The following is a 26,176-nucleotide window of genomic DNA, read 5'->3' on the forward strand; positions in this document are numbered from 1 at the left end:
CTTTTAACAATCCAGCCAAAATGGACATAAAAATTGAAACTTGAATTAATAGTCAAATTATATTTAACAGAAGCTATAAATTACACATTAAATAGCCAGTACAACAAAGATGGATCCCTCAGATTCTCTGCTAGTACCCTGACTACGCCATATTCAACAACAGAGCCCTTTAAAACTCTGTTTTCCTCCAGTAGAGTTCAGCTTCTTTTCATGTTGGATTTGGTCAATGAGTCATCTTCGACGTCTGCTTTTCTATATTTGAGTTCCACAGATATAGCTGTCAGCAAACAGGTACACTTCTGCAGAGCCTCCAATCTAATGGCATAAATTTTCCAGTGTCACTGTCACCCAAATGCTAAGTACATAAGAACATAAGAAATAGGAGCAGGAGTAGGCCATCTAGCCCTTCGAGCCTGCCCCGCCATTCAAGAAGATCATGGCTGATCTGTTGTGGCTCAGTTCCACTTTCCCGCCCTCTCCCCATAACCCTTAATCCCCTCTCTTATCAAGAACCCATCAACCCGCTTCTTAAAAATATTTAGCGAGGCAGCCTCCACCACTTCAACGGGCAGAGAATTCCAGAGATTCACCACCCTTTGAGTAACACTCTAGTACGGTATATGGCCAGTCTGGTCAAGTAACTGCAGCAGTAACTTTATTTCTCTAACCCTGCTGCTATATCCAGCTAACAGGTTTCCAATTTTTAGCTGCTTCACACACTGATTTACTGCCTGCACTGCTCTGTCTGAAACCTGACCTCTGGAAGCTCTGTGTTTTCCTTTTGGAGTCAGTTAACCTGTGTTTCCTCAGCAAGCTGACGTTTTCCAGAAATCTAATCTCACAGCCAGGAATTTAAAGTCATACTTATTCCAGAAACCTGAAGTTCTTGTTTCCTTTGAGTTAGGTATATTAATGCCTCAAAAAGAAGTCATTAAAAGCAAGATAATGCAGACATCCATTCACATATGCTTCCCCACTGATCTTGCAAACTGGGGATTTCTTCACATTACTGTTATTGAAATCCAACAACATGGTACAGAAATTTGCTCACTTAAAATTTTGCCAGATTACAATAACTTCAAAACGTTTTCCTTCTGTAGTTTCAGTGACTGAAGCAATTCCTTTGCCCCATTCTTAAATCTCAATCAGATATCTTATCAGTAGATTTTATGCATGGAATTATTTCAATGTGAGCTAAATTTTAAGATGTGCAGATCAACAATGTCATCTATTGCATGCAGATCCAAAAGAGTTGGTTGCGACCCTAAATGAATATTTCTCATCAGTATTTACCGTTGAGAAAAGCATGGATGTTAGGGAACTTGGGAAAATAAATAGTGATGTCTTGAGGAGTGTACATATTACAGAGAAGGAGGTACTGGAAGCCTTAAAGATAGATAAATCCCCGGAATCTAATGAAGTGTATCCCAAGACATTGTGGGAGGCTAGAGAGGAAATTACGGGTCCCCTAGCAGAGATATTTGAATCATCACTAATCACAGTGAGGTGCCTGAAGATTGGAGGCTGGCAAATGTTGTTCCTTTGTTTAAAAGGGGCTGCAGGGAAAAGCCTGGCAACTATCAGCTGGTGAGCCTCTCATTGGTGGTGGGTAAGTTGGTGGTGGATAATTTGAGAGACAGGATCTACAGGCATTTAGAGACACAGGGACTGATTAGGGACAGTCAGCATGGCTTTGTGAGTGGAGCATCATGTCTCACAAATTTGATTGAGTTTTTTGAAGGGGTAACCAAGAAGATAGATGAGGGCAGTGCAGTTGATGTTTTGATCATGGAAAGAAACAGAGAAATAAGTAAATGAGTAATAAAAGCGCAATCGTGTTATACGAAGGGTTGGTGCAATCAGTGTTTAATGGGGTTGAGTGGGGTAAGGAGTTTGCAAAGCGTGAAAATAAAATGTTGGGTATGTGGCATGCGTCCTTGTTGTCGGAGGACTATGGCACAGTATAATAATAGATCCCTCATCCCACAACCAAATGTGGTATGTTGGAAGATTATAACGCACTATAATGTGGGCAGATAAGAAGCCCTCCAATTGGGTGATGCTTGGAGTGAATGGATAAAGCTATTTACAATCTGGATTATGATTCTGCCTTAGTGAAGGGAACCTGCATGGGCAGGCTTTGGCTGCCAGGTACCCACTGTGTTACCACCTCTGGTAGTGAGCAACCGGGTCAAATGGTTCTGGGAGTCCCAGTGCCAGGGGCGCCATAGGGGGTAAGGTTTGCGGGCTCCCCATCCTTCTCGTTGGGGTTTTAGTCCTGAAGCTCTGTAAATTGGGGTGAGAACCGAGGGTGCGTATGTTGGTCCTGGGGATACTGGGTGGGAGTTATTAGCCTGTGGTACAGGTTGTGGACCGTGGTTTAGGTCCGGTGCTATGCGGTAAGGGTTGGGCCTTCCTTGTGACTCAGAGATTCCTTCCAGGATGACATGGTATTGGTGAAAACTTTGCTGGGAGCTGAATGCCTTCATTTGGTTCACATGATACTATCCGGCTTTCTTGTGGCCTACCATGACCTGGAATGCCGAGGAGCTGGCCTTATCTACCACTGGATAGGGTCCAGCATGTTTGGGGGACAAGAATGTTCCAGGCTGGAAGACTCTGAGCATCATCTGCTACTCAACCTCATATTCAATGGGTTTTACCATACCATCAGAATAGGTCTGTCTTTGCTGCTTCCGTTTGCCTTTCTTAACGGCTGCAGCCTGTTGTGTGGCCTGTATGTTTTCTAGAATGGCTGTCATGGCATTCTTGTGGGTAAGAGCTGTGACTTTGGACCTGGACAGATCCAGCCCGAGTAAAGGTTCAATCCCTCGCATAGCAGGCATGGGGTGGCACGGTAGCACAGTGGTTAGCACTGCTGTTTCACAGCGCCAGGGACCTGGGTTCAATTCTTGGCTTGGGTCACTCTATGTGTGGAGTTTGCACGTTTTCCTCATGTCTGTGTGGGTTTCCTCCCACAGTCCAAAGATGTGCGGGTTAGGTTGATTGGCCGTGCTAAATTTGCCCCTTAGCGTCCTGAGATGTGTAGGTTAGAGGGAATAGTGGGTAAATATGTAAGAATAGGGGGTAGGGCCTGGGTGGGATTGTGGGTGCAGACTCGATGGGCCAGTTGGCCTCTTTCTGCACTATAGGCTTCTATGATTTTATGATAGGTTGCCCAGTCATGAGGACATGACGGGTGAATCTGGTGGAATTGGATACGGAATTGCACACCATCATTAATATGATGAGGAGGACTTTGTTCCAGGAGTGATTGTTCTACTGAACGGTTTTACAGATAATATCTTTGAGGGTATGGTTCATCCTCTCTACAACACTACTAGATTGGGAGTGGTAAGCAATGTGGAATTGTTGCTTTATCCCAAACAATTCCATTACACATTGCATTACCTGAGCAGTGAAGTGAGCGCGCTGGTCCGAGTCGATGCCGCGGGGAAGGCTTCACCTAGTGAATGTGTGCTGCACTAGGATGTCAGCCGTGACCTTGGCTGTGCTACTGTGGGTTGGAAAAGCTTCCACCCATTTACTAAAAGTATCTACGATGACCAGGATGTATTTGTAACCTCCCACTCTGGGCAGTAGGGGACCAATATAGTCAACCTGGAGATTTGTCCAGGGACCTTCCACAGGGCAAGCATGCCTCAGTTTCTCTTTGTGGGTATATTTATCAGGATTGTTCTGTGCACAGATGATACAATTATCAATGTAATGCTGCACATCCTGTTCTAGGTTCGACCACCAGCACAATCCTTTGATCCTTTGGTGTCCTTGTGCATGAGTCGCAAAAACCCAGCTTGCAGGTGCAGCAGGTGGTCAGGAAGGCGAATGGGATGCTGGCCTTCATAACGAGGGGGATTGAATATAAAAGTAGGGAGGTCTTGCTGCGGCTGTATAAGGCATTGGTGAGGCCGCAGCTGGAGTACAGTGTGCAGTTTTGGGCGCCGTACTTACGCAAGGATATTTTGGCCTTGGAGGGAGTGCAGAGGAGGTTTACTAGGCTGATGCCGGAGTTGAGGGGGTTGAGCTATGAGGAGAGGCTGAATAAACTAGGCTTGTACTCGTTAGAGTTTAGAAGAATGAGGGGAGATCTCATTGAGACGTATAAGATGATGAATGGGATGGATAGGATAGAGGTGGAGAGACTCTTCCCGCTCAGAAAGGACAGTAGGACTAGGGGGCACAGCCTCAAGATAAAGGGGGTGCGGTTTAGAACGGAGTTGAGGAGGAACTTCTTCACTCAAAGGGTGGTGAATCTCTGGAATTCTCTGCCCGTTGAAGTGGTGGAGGCTGCCTCAATCAATATTTTTAAGAAGCGGGTTGATGGGTTTTTGATAGGCAAGGGGATTAAGGGTTATGGGGAGAGGGCGGGAATGTGGAACTGAGATATGACAGATCAGCCATGATCTTATTGAATGGCGGGGCAGGCTCGAAAGGCTAGATGGCCTACTCCTGCTCCTATTTCTTATGTTCTTATGTTCTTATTTGCTCACTTGTGGTTCCTACCCCTTGATGGCCCTGGACATTTTGGTTTTGGAAAATGATTTGGCTACGATCCTTGGTTGGGACCACATTATAGGCTGTTCTTAAGGACAAGCCCATCCTATACTGATATTGCGCCTCACCGTTTTTCAAAGAAGGCAGGATTTGCCCCTTCCTGAATTTGTTTCAGATCCTGGTCACTGCTCTGGGCTTGTTTTAGGTCTTCAACCTTGGTTTGGTTAACAGTCAATTCGCTGTGTAACTATCGGTTGCCAAAATTTCCCCTCTTAGCACCCTGTTTAACTAATTCATCCGCCCTCATGTTCCCAAGTGGGGAACATGAGGTTTCCCATCTGCTAATATGAATCCCCTTGCTTCCCATAGGGGCACAAAGTCTGCTAAACTGTTGCAGACGTACATACTAATGGAGTTTATGTCTGCAGGTGTGGGGAACAGGTCAAGGTGGCTCACTACGTATGCTATTGCTGCCAGTTCTGCAGCTTGTGCACTCGTGTGCTGGAAGTTTTAAAGCTATCTCCCTCAGGGGCTTGCCTTCTTGGCCTTCCACGTATATCCCACATCCTGTACTCCTGTTTCCCTCTTCCACCATGCGTGACCCATCTACGAAAATTTTTAAACTGTCCTCAGCCTGGGTTTGGCCGATTTCCTTGGCTCCTCCCCTCTTTTGTTTTGGCAAAAACGGCCCCTTGGGGTTTTTTATTGCCGAAACCTGGCATTCATGGGGCTCCCTGCCATAGGTTAGGTTGTCTGTCAGGAATGTGGGGACCCAGGTGTGTTTGACCACAATGTCTCGACCCTGTAATGTGAGTGTCCGTTGCGCAATACAGTTTTGACTAACCGTCCCAACTTTAATTCAGCCGTTCAGCAGTAGTTGTATGGGAGTGTGTTGTGTAGGTATAGTGAGAGGGTTCAAGTCGACTATGTAGTTAAAGCGGTGCACTGCCCAGAAAACTGCTAATAAGTGGGTTTCGCACACCAAGAAACTTCGTTCAGCCGGAGTTAGGAGGCAGGAAGCATAAGCAATTGGGCCGAATTGTCCATGCCGTTCTTGGAGGAGCACGGCAGTTAGTGTGGTGTCAGTGGCCGCTTCTTCAGGGGCAAAAGGGAGTTCAGGGTTCAGTACCTGTAAGGCAGGGACTTGTGCAAGGGATTGTTTGAGGTCTGAGACTGCTTGTGTGTGTCACGCAGTCCAGACCCGTAGGGTGTTTTTTCGTAAAAGTTCAGACGGGGGAGCAGCTTTAGTGGCAAAATGTCTATGTGGTTGCGGCAGTACCCCACTAAGCTGAGAAAGGATCGCAGGGAGCTCACGTTCTTTGGTAAGGAATGGCATGTTACAGATTTGATTTGCTTCCTGTCTATTTCATGCTTTCCCTCAGCCACTACTGCACCCAGGTAGGAGACGCAGCGACAGATCAGCCATGATCTTATTGAATGGCGGGGCAGGCTCGAAGGGCTGGATGGCCTACTCCTGCTCCTATTTCTTATGTTCTTATGTCTCATGATCTGGGCTTTCTTGGGATTTATCTTTAACCCTAATGCTGTGAGGAGGTTCAGCAGTTCATCCAATGGCTTTAGATGTTCCCCTCTTGTTTCAATTTGTAAGAGGAGATCATCTACGTATTGTACCAAACATTCTGGTTTGGAGAATCTCTCCGAGCCTTTTGCTAAGCACTGGTGAAATATGGTGGGGGGTAGGTGGTTATGAAAATCTTGTGATAAACACGTCCAGGTGTACTGTTGTCCCATTTGTATTGACGGTGGTGATCTAAGGGAATTGACCAGAAGCCATTACTGATGTCCAACGCTATGAAAAATTTTGCGAGTGGGGCTTGTTCATCGTGGCTTCTGGGCTAGTCACCACTGTGGGGGCTGTGATGGGGGTGGTCTGATTTAGGGCTCGATAATCAATTGTAAGCCTCCAGGAACCGTCCAGTTTCCTTACCGGCCATATGGGGGAGTTGTTAGTGGAAGCAACAGGGCACAAGACTCCTTGTTTTAATAAACTGCTAATCACCTTGGTCACTTCCCCTTCGGCTTGCTTAGGGAAACTATACTGTCTTTGGGGTTTAGGGGCAAGACCTTCTATGATTACCTCCCCTGTTATTTGGTCACAGTCAAGCTTGCGACTGGTGAATGCGTGTGCATGTTTGGCTAATATACCCGGTGCTTCCGGGTCTTCTGTCATTTTTGTGGGCCTGATCCAGAGTTCTCCAAAAGTAGAGTTTCGGTCTACGTATGTGCCGGTGGCCTCCTCGACTGGGGATTGACAGGTGCTTGGCATTAGCCAAATGCAACACTTGTTCATTTTTCTTTTGGCACTATGATTAAACCTATCGGCTATGCCCAAAGCAACAATGCAGGCCAGTGGTGCAACATAAACTAAGTCTAGCTCATGTCAAAGGTCAGTTTTGAAAACTTGTTTAAGATGCCAAATTTTGCAAATTTTGTCGATTGCTATGTATGTTTTCTCAATTATGTTTACTGGAAGTGACTCAAGACTGATAGAGGAGAATATTTTTATTTGTACTACACTTATGGTTCCAGATGACTGGAGTCATATAAATTAGTTTAAAAACAAAAGATTCAAGTGATCAACCTGCCATGTTCTGGGGGAATTTCCAGTACAAAGTAATGTTCTTCATCTTCCTTGTGCCATTGGTTTTCAATGAGGGGATGCTGTACACAGGGTCACAAGGACTAACTTGTCTAGACAATCTCTTCAAAATTAATCTGTGTGCCAGTGGGATAATAAGGAAATGAATGCAAAAATATTTTTAAAGCAAGTGTCGTTGTTTCAATATAAATTAAATGGGTTTCTATAAATAGAAAGTCACAGGCAGCTGTGTTACATAATGCGTATTTTCATTTGTGTGTCTGACATTCATTGGATTGGTTGGTCAGCTTCAGTTCTGAAAACCTACATATGTAACCCCCATGTCCTTGGTTTCTACTTGTTTCATGTGGTTTTGCAAAAATCACACATTGGTTTATCCTTTTACTTACTTTCATTCTTGCTTCTGTAGGTTGACAAAAATAGTGTTAAAATTATGTATCATTTTTGGTAATGCATCTGTTTTTATTAAATCTTGGATCCTTTAAGTCTTAGAAATTGATGATTTGGCTGTTCACTTTGTTAGTTAAGTTGATTTTGTGTTGGAAAAGGAATATAGTTAGAAAATTCAGCATTAAACATTTTGGTCTATTTGTATTTATTTTGCTCTGAACCAATCTTGTCTCCTACAAGATTGCCAGATCCGGGATTTAGCATGTTTTGTGTTTTACTGTTCCAATGCACAGTGAATGATCTCCTACAAAACCTGTGGTTTCCAAAGTTGTTGCCTACGATTTGACTGAATTACAGCAACAAATTGTGGTGTTATCAGCCTGTGACCTTGATTGCAGTTTTGATTTTAGACCTACTTTTCTGATCTCAGCAAATTGCTCAGTCAGTCATCACTCTTCCAGTCTTCCATCATGGATCTTTAATATCGCTCAATCAAGCACCACTTGCGATAGTTCACATCTGCTCTGCTTTATCTGACTTTGGTATCATTAATTTACACATCACTTGACTTTTGTGTTGTTCAGCCACACGTTCTACTTAGGCTCCCTTTAAAGTGGCTCCTAAAATCATCTCATTTGCTACTTGTCATTTGATTGCTGGTATTTCGTAAGCATTGCCAAGTTTTAAGCATGCTTTACTTTGAAACTGCAGCCCTTTGTAAGTGTGCAACAGCAATTTTAAGCTCAAAGTTGAAAATACAATGATGCAATACATTTCAAAACAACAGATGCTAATTGCACAGGAGAAGATTTGGATTATTCTGGCTTTTAGAAGTTCAAAAGAGCAAATAATAGCTTTGTTCACATCATGATGCTTTTATTGTTTTTAAAATTCTAATTTTTCCGTAATTGCTGTGTCTTTATTATCAGTTGCAAGCTTTACAAAACACTTTGGCTTTAGAGGGTTTTTTCCTTTCTTGATGTCATTTGGAAGTGGATACAATTAAGTTTCCTTGTTACCTACTTACCGCTCATATTTTTATTGGTACATGAATTACAAGAGCCTGTAACTGGGTCCAAGTGAATGTTCATAGCAAACTGTTTGCTGTAATCTGAAGCAGACTAGAGAACACACAAGTTACAGGTGTCTTGTAAGAATAAAAATTTGCGGCAGTTGCCTCCACATTTTTGTGCTGAACAACGATGTATAGAGGGAAGTCAGTCTTCTGTAGCTCTGAAATAATAAAATGTATCATTGAATGGAACTAAAGATATTCTGTCCTTTTTATGTCGAACAATTTATTTTTATGGTTCTGCAGTCTATGGGAGTTTGTAGTTGCAGATTTATAGTAAGATGGAAGCGGTACAAAGGACTTCAAATGAGACTTTGTATGCGTACGTTGCTATATCATGTTGCCTTTTGTTGCTCTTGGGATTACTTCCTCCCCCTTTTTGCATTTACTTTCTTCATTCTCCTGAAGTTACATAGAACATAGAACACTACAGTACAAACAGGCCCTTTGGCCCACAAGTTGCGCCGATCATATCATACCTACCAGGCCTGTCTATAACTTTCAATCCCATTAAATCCCATGTACTCATCCAGAAGTCTCTTAAAAGACCCCAGCGAGTTCGCCTCCACCACCACCGACGGCAGCCGATTGCACTCACTCACCACCCTCTGAGTGAAAAACTTACCCCTGACATCTCCTCTGTACCTGCTCCCCAGCACCTTAAACCTGTGTCCTCTTGTAGCGACCATTTCAGCCTTGGGAAATAGCCTCCGAGAATCCACCCTATCTGTACCTCTCAACATTTTATAAACCTCTATCAGGTGGCCTCTCATTCTTTGTCTCTCCAGGGAGAAGAGACCTAGCTCCCTCAATCTATCTTTATAAGGCATGCCTCCCAATCCAGGCAACATCCTTGTAAATCTCCTCTGCACCCTCTTAATAGCTTCCACATCCTTCTTGTAGTGAGGCGACCAGAACTGCGCACAGTACTCCAAGTGGGGTCTGACAAGGGTCTTACAAAGTTGCAGCATTACCTCCTGACTCCTAAACTCAATTCCTCGATTGATGAAGACCAGTACACCATACACTTTCTTGACCACGTCCTCCACCTGCGAGGCCGATTTAAGAGTCCTATGGACCCGGACCCCAAGGTCCTTCTGCTCCTCAACACTGCTAAGACTCCTACCCTTGATATTGTACTCCTTCATCCCATTGGACCTGCCAAAATGGGCCACCAAACATTTATCCGCATTGAAGTCCATCTGCCACTTCTCCACCCAGTCTTGCACCTATCTATGTCTCGCTGCAACTTCTGACATCCCTCCAGACTATCCACAACATCACCAACCTTCATGTCGTCGGCGAACTTACTAACCCATCCCTCCACTTCCTCATCCAGGTCTTTTTTGAAAATGACAAACAGCAAGGGTCCTAGAACAGATCCCTGAGGCACTCCACTGGTGACCGACCTCCATGCAGAAAAAGACCCATCCACAACCGCTCTCTGCCTTCTGCAGGCAAGCCAGTTCTGGATCCGCAAGGCCAAAGCCCCTTGGATCCCATGCCCTCTCACCTTCTCAAGAAGTCTTGCATGGGGGACCTTATCAAACGTCTTGCTGAAGTCCGTGTAAACCACATCCACCGCTCCTCCTTCGTCAATGTGTTCAATCACATTTTCAAAGAACTCAGCTAGGCTCGTAAGGCACGACCTGCCCTTGACAAAGCTGTGCTATTTCTGATCATACTAAACTTCTCATTTAGTATGATCTCTCATATCCTTGCTTTGCCTTACAAGATGAGCATGTGGTCTTCCAAATTTTGTCAATATGATTTCCTAATTGGCTGCTTGGAGGTGTCCATAAGCAGCTTGCCTTACCTCTTTAGATTTTTGTATCTATTTCTGGCAAGTGCTTAGCCCGTCCTGCATTTTCATGGCATGGTTGGGGAATTTGCAACACAAGGAAAGAAGAAAAACCTTACAGTTATATAATACCTTATTGTAATCAATATTTTGTATGATAACTCCAGAGCCACCTTGCATGCAATATGGTCCAACAAGCAGCAAATAAATGGATAAATGATCAAATCAGTTGTTTCCTCCTTGTAGTGTAGACCCAAATAATGGCTGGAGGTAGCCAGTGTGCTGTTTGCCATTCTTGATCATAGTTACAAATAGGGCATTTTTTTAAAATTGTTTTCTCATGGGTTGCACACGTCACTGGCTAGACTAGTATTTGTTGTCTATCCCCAATTGCCCTGAGATGATGGTGGTGAACCACTACATTGAAGTGCTCCAGTCCATCTGATGCAGGTATACCCAAAGTTGTATGAGATAGGTAGTTCCAGGATTTTTAATTTCGTAGGTGAGTTAGTTATCAACTAATTTCCAGGCTCTGATCTGCTCTTGCAGCTGTATGATTAAGATGGCTGGTCCAATTCAGCTTCTGGTCAATGATAATACCCAGGATGTTAATGTTGGGGCATTCAGCTATTGTAATGCCATTGAATGTAAAGGGAAAATGGTTAGATTCTCTCTTGTTAAAGATGGTCATTGCTTAGCACCCGTGTGGCACAAATATTATTCGTCACTTATCGGTCCAAGTCTCAATACTGTCTGGGTACTGTTGCATTTGGACATGGATTGCTTTAGTCTCTGAGGAGTTATGAATGGCACAATCATCAGCAAACGTTCCTAGCTCTGACGTTATGATGGAGTAAAAATTGTTGACGAAGCAGCTGGAATACACCCCAGGATACAAAAAGAGATGGCGGAAGAAATAGCAAATGCACTAGTGGTAATTTACCAAAATTTGCTGGACTCTGGGGTAGTTCCTGCAGATTGGAAAACAGCAAATGTGATGCCACTGTTTAAAAAAGATAGTAGACAAAAGGCAGGTAACTGCAGGCCAGTTAGCTTAACTTCTGTAATAGGGAAAATGCCTGAATCTATCATCAAGGAAGAAATAGCAAGACGTCTAAATATATTGTACTAAATAAATTGTCTCATTGGTAAGATGCAGCATGGGTTCATGAAGGGAAGGTCATGTTTGACTAATTTGGCAGAATTCTTTGAGAACATTACATACATGGTGGATAATGGTGAACCTGTGGATGTGGTAGAACATAGAACGTAGAAAAACTACAGCACAAACAGGCCCTTCAGCCCACAAATTGAGTCGAACATGTCCGTACCTACTAGGCTTACCTATAACCCTCTGTCTTACTAAGTCCCATGTACTTATCCAAAAGTTTCTTAAAGACCCTGTCAAACCCGCCTCCACCACCATTGTTGCCAGCAGCCAATTCCACGCACCCACCACCCTCTGAGTGAAAAATTTACCCCTGATATCTCCTCTGTGCCTGCTCTCCAGCACCCTAAACCTGTGTCCTCTTGTGGCAGCCATTTCAACCCTGAGAAAAAGCCTCTGAGAATCCACTCGATCAATACCTCTCAACATCTTATACACCTCTATCAGGTCACCTCTCATCCTTTGTGTCTCGAAGAAGAAAAGACCAAGCTCTCTCAACCTATCTCATAAGGCATGCCACCCAATCCAAGCAACATCCTTGTAAATCTCCTCTGCACCCTTTCTACGGCTTCCACATCCTGTAATGAGGCAACCAGAACTGAGCACAGTACGCCAAGTGGGGTCTGACCAGGGTCTTATAAAGCTTGCAGCATTATCTCAAGGCTCCTAAACTCAATTCCTCGATTGATGAAGGCCAGTACAGCATACGCCTTCTTCACCACGTCCTCTACCTGTGAAGCTGTCCAATGAACCTGGACCCCAAAATCCTTCTGATCTTCCACACTGCCAAGAGTTTTACCCTAAATATTATATTCCATCATCCTATTTGACCTGCCAGAATGAATCACCACACACTTATCTGGGTTGAAGTCCATCTGCCACTTCTCCGCCCAGTCTTGCATCCTATCAATGTCTCGTTGCAACTTCTGACATCCCGCCACACTATCCACAACACCTCCAACCTTTGTGTCATCGGCAAACTTATCAACCCATCCCTGCACTTCCTCATCCAGGTCATTTATAAAAATCACAAAGAGCAAGGGTCTCAGAACTGATCCCTGAGGCACTCCACTGGTGACCATGCAGAAAAAGACCCAACTACAACCACTCCGCCTTCTGTGGGCAAGCTAGTTCTAGATCCACAAAACAAGATCCCCTTGGACCCCATGCTCCCTCACTTTCTCAATAAGCCTTGCATGGCAGTCCTTATTGAATGCCTTGCTGAAGTGCATATAAACTGTGGTGTATCTGGATTTCCATAAGGCAATAGACAAGGTGCAGCACCAAAGACTGCTACATAAGATAAAGGTGTACACTGTTATGGGTAATGTATTAGCATGGATAGAGGATTGGTTAACTAACAGAAAGCAAAGATAAGTGGGTGTTTTTCTGGTTGGCGACCAGTAACTAGTGGTGTGCCTCAGGGATCAGTATTGCAACCACAGTTGTTTACAATTTACATAGATGATTTGGAGTTGGGGGACCAAGTGTAGTGTGTCAAAATTCATAGATGACACTAAGATGGGCGGCAAAGTCTGCAGAAGACGCTGAAAGTCTGCAAAGGGATACAGATAGTCTAAATGAGTGGGCGAGGGTCTGGCAGGTGAGTACAATGTTGGTAAATGTGAGGTCATCCATTTTGGTAGGAATAACAGCAAAATGGACTTTTACTTAAATGGTAAAAAATCACAACATGCTGCTGTGCAGAGGGACCTGGGTGTCCTTGTGCAGGAATCTCAAGGGATTGGTTTGTAGATGCAGCAAGTAATTAAGGCAAATGGTATTTTGTCCTTCATTGCTAGAGGGATGGAGTTTAAAAACAGGGAAGTTATGTTGCAGCTGTATAAAGCACTGTGAGGCCACACCTGGAATACTGTATACAGTTTTGGTCTCCTTACTTGAGAAAAGATATACTGGCACTGGTGGGGGCGCAGAGAAGATTCACTTGATTGATTCTGGAGTTGAGAGGGTTGGTTTATGAGGAGAGACCGAGTAGACTGGGACTATACTCATTGGAATTCAAAAGAATGAGGGGAGATCTTATAGAAATATATACGATCATAAAGGGAATAGATAAGATAGAAGCAAGGAAGTTGTCTTCACTGGAGATTAAAACTAGAACTAAGGGGCATAGCCTCAAAGTAAGGGGAAGCAGATTTAGGGCCGAGTTGAGGAGGAACTTCTTCACATAAAGGGTGGTGAATCTGTGGAATTCCCTGCCATGTGAAGCAGTTGAGGCTACCTCGTCGAATGTTTTTAAGGCAAGGATAGATACATCTTTGAACGAGAAAGAAATTAAGGGTTATGGCGAGCAGGTGGGTAAGTGGAGCTGAGTCCACAAAAAGTACAGCCATAATCTTATTGAATGGCAAAACAGGCTCAAAGAGCCAGATGGCCCACTCCTGCTCCTAGTTCTTATGTTCTTAGGATGGTTGGCCCTCAGACACTGCCCTGTGGAAATCCGGCAAAGTTGTGAGATAATTGATCTTCAATAACCACAATCATCTTTCTTTATGCTTGGTATGATCCCAGCCCCAGAGGAGAGTTTTCCCCTGTTTGCTATTTACTCCTGTTTTTCTAGTGCTCCTTGATGCCATACTGGGTCAAATACTGCCTCAGTATCAAGGTCAGTCACTCTCACTCATCTCCTTTGTTCAACTCTTTTCTCCATGTTTGGACTAAGGCTGTAATGACGTCAGGAGCTGAATGGCCAGGGCAGAAACCAAACCTTGAGTCAATGAACAGGGTATTGTTGAGTCTCTTGACAGCATTGTTAGAAACCCCTTCCATCACTTTGCAGATGATCAAGAGTACACTGATGGGCATTAATTAGCTGAGTTGAATTTGTTCTACTTTTTTGTGGGCTGGGCATACCTTGGCATTTTTCCACATTGCTAGATAGATGCTAGTGTTGTACCTGTACTAGAACAGCTTGGCTAGGGATGTGACTGGCTCTGGAGCACATGTCTTCTATGCTATTGCAGAAATGTTCTCAGATCCCGTAGTCCTTTGGAGTGTGTGCATTAATAATCAAGCAGCACTGGTTCAGAGTGCATTTAAGATTAAAATACAATTGCAAAGTTACTTGATGGAGGAAAGGAATGGTTGGAGAGGAAATTATTGGCTATTACTCACTAGCAGGGGTGATTGTCTTCCATGAGTCCAAAGATGGCTGATGAGGCCCATTTGAGATCTGCAGATTTTATGATATGTCAGGTATTTGTTGTCTTGTGAGCTGTTAGGTTGCGTATTATCAGTTCGGATCATGGCATGTTTCTTATGCTGCTCTCACTTTTCCTCTTTTTGTTGTCATTAGGTCTCAGAATGCTGGGATCCTTCCTATAGATTCCGCTGCCAACTGGTTCGGTCCAAGGCAATGGTCTTCCAGGAGACCATTGTTGTTGTATTTATCTATGTTTCATTTCTTCATGTTAGCTTTCAGCACATCTTTGAAGAACTTCTCTGTTCTCCCCTGGTGTGTCTGTCCTGACTGATCTGGATCTGGTGTCCAATCAATGAACTGTATGAGCAACCTTACAGAGCTGATGGTGGATGATCATATCCCCGATGCTTGTGCTGCTTGTTTGTGAAAGGACACTGCTTGGGCATCTCTTCTCCCACTTGATATTTAAGATATCAATAATGCAGGCAGCATTAATGGTATGACTCCAGTGGTTTGAGGTGTCTCTATGCTTTGTCCACGTTTCAGGAAGGAATCACTGCCACATGGTAGATCATGAGCTTAGTTTCAGTTTTGATGCTGTAATGTTTAAATGTTCAGTTCCTGAGATGGACAGAAGCTGCACCAGGCAATGCTATTTTTTATTGTCAGTGTCAGCTTCCTGTGAAAGGTAACTTCCAAGTTGCTGGAAGTGTTCATATTTTTCAGGCATTTATCTTCAATCCTCATGAATGAGATTGAGGTGTGTTCATTTGGAGCTAGCTGATGGAGGATTTCGTTCTTCTGTGTGTTGACTCTAAGTCCCATATCATCTTGTTTGTCTCAGAAAATATGTCAGTGATTCTCTCAAAATCCACTTAGCATAATCAGCGTATTGGAGCTCTGTGATTGAGTGACTGAGGTCAGGGTGAACTTAGTTTTTCATTGGAGTCATTTAAGATTAAATAGTTTTTCATCTGTTTGGTAAATAAGTTGGACACCAGTGGAAGCTTGTCTCAAGTCAGATGGAGCAAAGCAATAAGGAAGATTGAAAAAAAAAGTTGAAGAGATGACACAACCTTATTTTATCCCTGTCTTAGCATCACAATGGTTTGTGATTATTCCTTGTTAAGAATCACTGTTTGAAAATCATCATGAATCAAGTGAAGAATGGAAACAAATTTTGGAAGCCATCTGCACTTCAGAAGAAAAATATATACTGCAGATAAGAAAATGCACAATTCACTTCAGAGATGTGTGGGTTAGGTCAATTGGCCATGTTAAATTGCCCCTTAATTTCCCAAGATATGTAGGTTAGGGGGATTAGCAGGATAAATACGTGGGGCCACAGGGATAGGGCCTGGGTAGGATACTCTGTTGGAGAGTCGACGTGGATTCAATGGGTCTAATGGTCTGCTTTTGCACTGTAGGGATTCTATGATAGTGCAATTGGCTAAATTTTGGTTTTGGACAATATTTTGCTGAGAATATTTGTGATGTTATAAATTTCTGAATATTAACTTCAATAGATGCAATAATGTAAAATGCATTCTAAAATCAGGGATGTGGAGGATGTGGAAGCATTGGAGAGAGTACAGAGGAGATTTACCAGGATGCTGCCTGGTTTGGAGGGTAGGTCTTATGAGGAAAGGTTGAGAGAGCTGGGGCTTTTCTCTTTAGAGCAGGGAAGGATGAGAGGCAACTTAATAGAGGTTTATAAGATGATGAGGGGAATAGATGGAGTGGATGTGCAGAGACTATTTCCTCGGGTGGATGTAGCTGTTACTAGGGGGCATAACTGTAAGGTTCATGATGGGAGATATAGGAGGGATGTCCGAGGTAGATGCTTTATTCAGAGAATGGTTGAGGTGTGGAATGCACTGTCTGCTGTGATAGTGGAGTTGGACACTTTAGGAACTTTCATGCGGTTATTGGAGAGGCACATGGAACACACCAGAATGATAGGGAGTTGGATAGCTTGATATTGGGTTCAGACATAGCTCGGCACAATATCGAGGGCCGAAGGGCCTGTACTATGCTGTACTGTTCTATGTTCTATCACCTCCATCGTTTTGAAGGCACTGAAATTTTTATAATTTCATTATATTGGCGGAGAGCTTTCTTTATGGACATTGAAGTAAGTCTTGTAGCGAGATGTAGGCTATTGAGTTCTGAACAACTCAGCTGATTGTTAATTATCAGGCACAATTTAAGTCTGATTAACTGAGGGTTCTAAAGCCTAGAAGGAGCTGAAATTGCCTTGACAGGAGCAATCCCCAGTGAACAGTCAGATTTTATCCAGTTGCACTGCTTCCTGTTTTTATGGAAATATGTTTTACGTCCAATCGCTGCAGAGGATCAGCAAGAATAGTCAGTTCCTTCCTGACTTCAGACACACAAAAGGGATGTGTACAATTCCTGAAGTTGACATTTTCCATTTCCCTCCTGCAAGTGAAATCTTTTGTTCATTAACTGAAATCATTCTTTTAAAATAGATGCATGCTCATTTTCTCTCAACCTTGTTATAACGGAGCATTTATGTTTTAAGGAGCATTATTTCATTCATTCAGGTGAGAATGTAATTTATAAGGTCTCTGTATTTTTTAAGCATATTGAAATTTGTTACTTTGAGTTAGTAGAATCATGATGATGTGCAGTGTTTTTTTTCCCATTAAAACATTGCTGTTACAATGCATGTGCATGGTGATAAAATACCATCCTAGCGGCTTTGACCTTGACAGCTATTCATCTTTTACTAGGCAGTTAAAAGCTCAGGGTTGAGGTATGTCTCTGCAGTTGATTCTATGCCCTTATCTTAGAGAGTGAAAAGCTGACCACCATTTTTGCTCTTGACTTACATTCAGGAATTTATATTCAAAAATGTTAGATATTATACTCATGCAAGGAATCAATTCCTTCAATAAGTAAGGGAAAGAATGCTCAAAAAACAATGGCAAGAAGAGGAAATGGGGATTAGTTTTAAAAAGGGAGAAATGGGATTCTCGCATGGACTGTAACTGCAAAATGACTTTTAACAATGTCAGTATGCTTTTACCATAGCTTTTAAGTGTCATGAAATGGATCATTCTATACACGAAGATTGCTTTGATATTTTGAGCATTTGGCCATTTGTGCTTTTTAAAATACACGCTGTTGTATTGAAAGTATTTGCAAAATGATTGTCTAATTCTTTCATAATGAAGTACACTGTTTAGATTCATATAATGTCTTCACCTTGCAAAACATAACCCAATTGGAATCCTGTTCTGATACAAATGCAAAAATATCAAATAATTGAACTAAGTTTGTTCATCGAGTTGTTTTGTAGAATGTAACTTTTCTCAATAAGACCCAATATTAGCTTTTTCCTGAAAAGATAGCATAAATTGTCAACACATATCAAAAAAATCTTGCTTACAATGGGTGATTTTACTGCTTCAATCAAAATCTGTAGATGTCAAATCAGGCTAATAATTGGACTGCAAATCTGTGATCTCAGCGCCATATTAAACTTATTATTTTCTTAGTATTCATTCAGTATTTGTGAGGCCCATATTATCTTTACATACTTCTGGTGGAATCAATGCAGTTGAGAAAATAGATGTCATGTTGCATTGCTATTTTGCCATTTATAAATCACATTTTGAAGATATAATAAAAATAATGTAAAAATATATTGAATATATGTTTAAAACATAGCACCTAATTGCTAAATCTACAAGGTCGTAACTAAAAAAAACAGGTATAGTAGTTGTACAGCACAACCATCAAAGAAAAAGTCAGGTTAGTGTTTTGGTTATAGACCCTTTCTCGTATTTTCACATTTTTATTGCCAAGACATATTTAATAGTTACCTACATCAGAACGGAAGGGCAGATTAGTAACCATCTTTTGAGTAGTTTAGATATGCAATATTATGCTTATTTTCATGCAAATATAAACGTGAAGTGTTTGAGGCTGATATAGTTTATTGCTAGGAATAAGACTGCACATATCGATGCTGCTCAAGAAGATTTCTGTAATTTCAGGGGAGAGATTATGATCTGGAATGTACTGCCTGAAACGGTGATGGAAACAGATTCAAAAGGAATTGAATATATACTTGAAAAAGTGTAATTTGCAGGATTGCGGGGCAAAGGACAGGGAAAAGAGATTAATTTATGGCAATTTCAAAGAACATAAGAAAGACTTGTTATAATTTCCAGCTGTTCCAAATCATAAGTGAAGAATTATTTTCAAAGTATGATCCCTGATGTAATGAAGGAGCTAGAAAATATATGCTGGGCCAGTTGGCCTCCTTTCATGTTGTATGATCCCTTGGAGTGAACTCAGCCCCTGGCTTTGATAACTCCCTAGCTTAGGCTTTCTGTTTGTTTTGGTGATTACAGTACCCTGATAATTATCTCTCAACCACATCAAATGAACAGAATATCTGGTCACTGTTACATTGCTGCTTGTGGAAGCTTGCAGTGTGCAAATTAACTGTCATGCTTCTTACATAATGACAGTGACTATACTTCAGAGTAGCATTTCATTGGCTGGACAGTGCCATGATATTCTGTGATTGTAAGAGATATATAAACAAATGAACATTTTTTTTCCCTTTCTAGCTGGCGCTAGTCTGGTAAACAGAGTAAGAATTCTCCCAACACCAGGACTTCTTACTGTGTTTACCCTAGTCCAATGCCAGCATCTCCACATCATGGCTAGTCTGGTACCCATAGAAGGAGAAATTATCAAGAAGTTGAGAGTGAAAATTTATTGATGAGTTACATATATGTTGGTACAGTTGGTGGTGATGTGCATGTTTGACTGTTACTAATCCAATGATCTAACAGAAAGAGTTCCTGTATGTCTCTGTGGCTTGTGGGAGTGTGGTATGAGCATTTATTCAGCTAGGAATTGTAGGGTGTCATTTGCTGCACTCCAAAAAGGGACATAAAATAAATTTAAAAGGTAAAATATTAAGTAAAAAATTAAAAATTCTCTCTAAGTGTTAAAATGCAGAAAATAATGATTTTGTCATTTTGCCATAAGGTAAAAGTGAAAAGAAAACCAAACTAGGTCAGCCTCTGGTAACATGTTGTCTTTTTAATTTGGTGAAACAATAGGCTATAAAGAACAAGAACAAAAGAAAATGTGTGGATTTTACAACATCAACAAAAGCTACCTAACCATTGTCAAGATGCTGGTTTGCATTCTTCTTCAAATGCCTCGAGGCCTTTCAGTGGTTTGTCCTTCCACTTGTCAGCGTTGTTCAAGGACTCTGGTTCAGTGCTGCAATTTAGATTTAACATCAGTTCCTCGGAATTTCGCAAAGAGCACTACGCTGATTTACCTTAGCAGGAATAATATTTCTACTATAACAGCCAAGGATTTAGCAGGATTTACCAGATTGTCAACACTTTTCCTTGATAGGAATGATCTCATCTATATACATCGTCAAGCTTTTATTAGTCTCACCAATTTGTACTACCTGCATTTGAATAATAACCAGATACAGTACTTCAGTCTGGGGATCTTTGGAGGCCTTTCAAAACTTCGATATTTGTACCTACAACATAATCAAATTCTTTATATTCCAGAAGGATTGTTTTCTGATTTGCCGACCCTTCAATACTTACAACTCGAAGGAAACTTTCTCACCATGCTCAGTAGTCAAATGTTCATGGGCTTGATTAGTCTTCATACACTGCACCTAGCTAACAATAGAATTTCATGGATGTCTAATTCCTCATTCTGGCAGCTCACACAACTGGAGTTTCTCAATCTGCAGGGCAATTGCTTGACATGGATCCCATCAAATACTTTTGTTCAACTTAAGATCCTTAAAAAGCTCATCTTATCCAATAACCCAATAAAGTTGATTCATCGTTATTCATTCAATGGACTAGAAAGTCTCCAATATCTTTACCTCAGTAATGCCAAAATAAAAGCAGTAGCCAAAGATGGCTTTTTAGCACTGAAGAGCTTAATATATTTAGCTCTAAATAACAATAGCATAATTCATGTTAATTCTGATGCTTTTAAAATCTTGCACCTTGGATATTTGCGGCTTGACCATAACAATATATCCTTTATTGAGCCAGATTCTTTTGAAGGAATGGCTACAACTTTAAAGGTTCTATACTTGGCCAGTAATGATCTTACAAATCTAAATCCTGAGGTCTTGAGGCCATTGGTTTCTCTAAATCGTTTACTAATAAATGACAATCCTTGGGAGTGTGACTGTAAATTGCTAAGTTTGTGCAGATGGTTATTATCATCCTCACTTCGATTAAACATTCGTTGTCATAGTCCACACCAACTACGTGGTAAGTCCTTGCATTACATCAGTATAAATGAAGTCAACAGATGTAACATGACTTTGCTACCTTTGGGATTAGATACTAAAACAATATCTCCGACTATTAACATAGCGTTGACTTCAATAAAAACAAATACCCCGAATGTTTATTTCAAGTTGGAGCACAATTCTGTATCGGTGCAAGACTTCAAAGATGCAGGTCTTGTAGCAGAGGAAGGTACTGGGCAGTTAACAAGTATGCTACCAGGGCAGCTACCAATTGAATATGCACCTGTAAATTTAACCGGATTTGCAGGTTCCAATATGGCATCAATGTCGATCAAGCCTTTACTGACCTGCGAACAAAATTTAGTAAACTTGAATCAAGCCTTTGACATACTCTTGGCCTTTTTTATCTTGGCATGTGCGGTAATTTTAATCCTGATTTACAAAATTCATCAACTGCGTCAGAAACTCAAGGATGCTGAAGCCGAAGGAGACAATGTTCTGGAGTACTACAGTGTCTATCCATATGCGCGCTATTATGTTACAGATCATGTGCAGGTTATTCCTCCAGAACCTGTGGCAAATCCAGAAGTGGACCAAACCAGTCTCCTGAAGATGTCACACCCTCCTAATCAAGCACAAGTTATTCTTTTTGAGCATTCTGTTTTATGATTATGTTTATATCTCTGATGTACACTGAATTGAATTATAGAATCCCCACAGTGCAGAAGGAGGACATTCAGCTCACCGAGTCAGCAATGACTCTTATCCAGGCCCTATCTTCATAATCCCACGTATTTACCCCACTACTCCCCCTAACCTATTTATCTTGGAACACTACGGAGCAATTTAGCATGGCCAGTCAAGCTATCCACATTGGTGGAGGAAATCAGAGCACTCGGGAAATCCATGCAGACACAGGATTCTTTACATCTTCAATCTAACGCTGTCCCAAATGAGATATTTTGGCTTATACCATGTAGAAGTTTAACATTTAATGATGATAAATATTTATAATCAGTTAGCTGTGTTTCGATGTGTGCATGGTATCATTACATTACCTTTGTTTCAAGCAACTACTGTGTAAAACAAAATTTTTACTAAAGTACATGCTTTTATCCATGTGTACCCATAAAACGCTTAATGTTAAAAATGGTATACTTTACAGCATGGAATCTTCCTTTTGCATTGTATGTAGCCTCCACAGCATCATCAATTCAGGAAGTTACAAAATATGACCTGGATTTTTAAAATCACATAGTAATAAGTTTAAGTGGTATGTATTTATTAATTTAATGCATTCAACTTTTTGGCAGCTGGCATCCTAGTGGTTTAGCAGAATAGTTCCTTTTATTATAAGAAACAACAGTATACTGTTCATAATGGAGCAATAAATACCCCATGAATACCCCATCAAAACTGTGTGTGGGTTTCTTGAGTTTTTATTCATATTAATGAACTTGCGATTATGCACCCGTGTCATTTCCATGTTTCAGATAGAAATGTAAGTAGTGGGAAGAGTGTACTTCTTTGAGATTTTAGTGGGAAAAAAAGAAGTGTGCTTCCAAATGATTTAATTTAAAATGTACATTTAACTTTCAAAATAGCAGTAGAATGTTGCATTTTGTAAGACACTGGACATCTGAGGTTTCAGTGTTTACAACACAATCACATCAAATATGATGGTGCTGCTGTAAACATGCTATCATGGTTGCTTGTTGGTCCATGATGCATGCATCAAAAGTTTAAAGCAGAATTTCTGAGGAAAGCAGTTGTTGGATGAAATGCATCAGTGATCCAAGAGTGATGGTCTTCTTTATATTACAAATAAGAAAATTTTCTTATAATCTGTCTTGTATTCTGGCATTACTTCCTGGCCTTAGAAAAGCAGATGCCAGCTGATGCTACCTACTAATGTCATAAATATGAATTAAGCAGAGTGCATTATGTAGATTGTTTTTACCCTATGTTTTGATTGCACTTGTCCTACAACTAAAAACTAATCAAAGGCATTGTTCTCACCTTTACTTTGGGTCATCTTTTCCAAACTTCATAAAGCTAGGATTACTACAATGCTACTTGTTTGATCAGTTGATGCTAGACTTAGCTCTCACGTATATTTCATCTTTATTTCATGTTTTATTATTTTATATAAAATTTTGTTAGGAAGCCTTTTTAATTCAACGTGTTATTGCATTCTTACTCAAATAAAATCAAATTGAAAAGAAATATGCTTTTCCAGTTGAATCCAGTGTTATCCTGGATTCCTGGCATTATCTCTGATAATGTTTCCTTTTTAGTGCAACTGTGATTCATAAATTAAGGTATGGATTAGTCAATTAAATCACTCTGCTTTTCTACAGTGTTTCCTAAGAAAATTTTTTTTTGGTCAACCTTCAATTAATAGTTTAAATTTAAGCAAGGTTTGTCACTCAGATCATTTTGAAAAGTATTGTTCAGTGCTTTTAAAATTGTGCTTTGAAGTTTATGTACATTTTATGAAGCAGAATGCCTTTTTAGTGCAGAACTTTTATACATTTATTAGCTTTGTGCTCAGAAGTGATCTCTCTTGAAATTATGTTTTCTGCTGGTACTGCCTTGTGTTAAGTTTTTAACATGATGTGGATATTGTCACCATAATAAGTTAACCATGATTGAAATTCAAACTCGTTGATTTTGGTGTATACTAAATCCACATTTTGCTCAAATTCATCTTTTCCTATGTACTTGTGTCTTTTGTATTTGTGAGCACGACAAGATGTCAGTATTCCTGGTTTTCACAATGCACATTGTTATTTGAAAAATGTCTCAAAGATTCCTAATGTCAACATCCAGAAAGGAAAGGCTGTAAGTGAATTTATTGTGAATGCGTATGTTTGCAAGAGATTTATGGTCTGCCTGATCATTTCCACTGACTGGCCACTGGCCTGTCAGTGTGGTTCACTTCTGTGATGCCACCCTCAGGACTCTGATGGTCTGTTGAAAGGGGATGTCATTGACTCAGACTATTTGTGATTTTGTTTTTGCAGGGCGTAGGATGGCTGGATTAGGACTACGTTGATCTGTCAAATTTTGTTTTCAGCCAATCTTGCTGAACTTTGTGTATGCACAAATACAAGCTTTATTGTTTGTAGAAGTAAATTAACACACAGCCCTATTTTAATGGGCAGCCAAGCTTTTCTTATTATTTTGGCATCAAGTCCTTTTGGTGGTCTAATTCACAATAAGTGGATTTGGAGTCTTAAATTTTAATTCAAATGCTTGTGTCTCATTACTCCCATAATTAAAAGTAATTTAGATAGAAGTCCGAGTACACCAAGGCTCTTGTACTTTTCTGCCAGAACCCAGGACCGGATGGAATGCATCCGAGGGTTCTGAAAGAAATGGCGGAGGTGATAGTGGATGCCTTGGTGGTTATTTTCCAGACGTCGCTGGATTCCGGGGAAGTGCCGGATGATTGGAAAACGGCTAATGTTACGCCGTTGTTTCAGAAGGGTGCCAGGCAAAAGGCGGGGAATTATAGGCCGGTTAGTTTAACGTCTGTGGTAGGCAAAATGTTAGAATCTGTCATTAAGGAGGAAATTGCAAGGCATCTTGAAGGGAATTGCTTGATAGAGCAGACGCAGCATGGTTTCATTAAAGGGAAGTCGTGTCTGACAAATTTACTGGAGTTCTATGAGGATGTGTCTAGGGCGGTGGATAGAGGAGAGCCAGTGGATGTGGTCTTTCTAGATTTTCAGAAGGCGTTTGACAAAGTACCTCACAAGAGGTTATTGCAGAAGGTCGAGGGACATGGAGTTGGGGGTAGGGTGTTAGCGTGGATAGAGGATTGGTTGTCAAATAGGAGGCAGAGAGTGGGGGTCAACGGGTGCTATTCGGATTGGCGGATGGTGACTAGTGGAGTGCCCCAGGGGTCAGTGCTGGGGCCTCAGCTTTTTACCATTTATATAGATGATCTGGAGGAGGGAACCGAGTGTAGGGTGTCGAAATTTGCTGATGACAGCAAGATTGGGGGAACGGCAAATTGTGCGGAGGGTGTGGAGAGTCTACAGAAGGATCTAGATAGGCTGGGCGAATGGGCCAGAAAATGGCAAATGGAATTTAATGTTGGCAAGTGTGAGGTGGTCCACTTTGGTAGGAATAATGGTAGGAAGGACTATTACTTACGGGGCGAAAAACTGCAGCAGGCGACGGTGCAGAGGGACCTCGGGGTCCTTGTGCATGAGTCGCAAAAACCCAGCTTGCAGGTGCAGCAGGTGGTCAGGAAGGCGAATGGGATGCTGGCCTTCATAGCGAGGGGGATTGAATATAAAAGTAGGGAGGTCTTGCTGCAGCTGTATAGGGCATTGGTGAGGCCGCAGCTGGAGTACTGTGTGCAGTTTTGGGCGCTGCACCTGCGCAAAGATATTTTGGCCTTGGAGGGAGTGCAGAGGAGGTTTACTAGGCTGATACCGGAGTTGAGGGGGTTGAGCTATGAGGAGAGGCTGAATAAACTAGGCTTATACTCATTAGAGTTTAGAAGAATGAGGGGAGATCTCATTGAGACGTATAAGATGATGAATGGGATGGATAGGATAGAGGTGGAGAGACTCTTCCCTCTCAAAAAAGACAGTAGGACTAGGGGGCACAGCCTCAAGATAAAAGGGGGGCGGTTTAGAATGGAGTTGAGGAGGAACTTCTTCACTCAAAGGGTGGTGAATCTCTGGAATTCTCTGCCCATTGAAGTGGTGGAGGCTGCCTCGCTAAATATTTTTAAGACGCGGGTTGATGGGTTTTTGATAAGAGAGGGGATTAAGGGTTATGGAGAGAGGGCGGGAATGTGGAACTGAGCCGCGACAGATCAGCCATGATCTTGTTGAATGGCGGGGCAGGCTTGAAGGGCTAGATGGCCTACTCCTGCTCCTATTTCTTATGTTCTTGCACCATGGTCAAAGTTTAAAATCAGGTCATTTAAACCAATATATGCGGAGACCCTGAAATCCATCTAACTGCTGTAGCACTTTAAATTGCTATTACTCAGTATAGGTTTTTTTTGTGACAAGTTTAATACTGAACATGAATGTTAAGAGACTATACCTGTCAAATTTGATTATAAGTATTCATACCCCCCTAGTAAATAGTATAGCAGTACTGCCTATCTGCAAATTCCAAAAGAGAT

The 26,176-nt window shown here is 41.6% G+C and overlaps 2 protein-coding genes across 4 annotated transcripts in view; both read left to right on the forward strand.

Annotated features, from left to right (window-relative positions):
* Positions 1-26,176, forward strand: part of ipo11 (importin 11) — a 593,411-nt gene that overhangs the window by 440,128 nt on the left and 127,107 nt on the right. The gene's annotated exons all lie outside the window — the stretch shown is intronic.
* Positions 17,178-22,400, forward strand: LOC145349524 (uncharacterized). Its single transcript, XM_080198094.1, has 2 exons — positions 17,178-17,296; positions 19,838-22,400. Exon 2 carries the CDS (start codon positions 19,864-19,866, stop codon positions 21,688-21,690), a length of 1,827 nt encoding a protein of 608 aa, XP_080054220.1. The 5' UTR covers positions 17,178-17,296; positions 19,838-19,863; the 3' UTR covers positions 21,691-22,400.

This window comes from Carcharhinus amblyrhynchos, chromosome 1 (assembly GCF_965287045.1).
Source record: "Carcharhinus amblyrhynchos chromosome 1, sCarAmb.v2.hapA, whole genome shotgun sequence".
Taxonomy (NCBI): domain Eukaryota; kingdom Metazoa; phylum Chordata; class Chondrichthyes; order Carcharhiniformes; family Carcharhinidae; genus Carcharhinus; species Carcharhinus amblyrhynchos.

Excerpts from the sequence above, each read along its gene's own strand:
- LOC145349524 (XM_080198094.1), top strand. The coding sequence starts at position 19,864 with ATGTGTGGATTTTACAACATCAACAAAAGCTACCTAACCATTGTCAAG.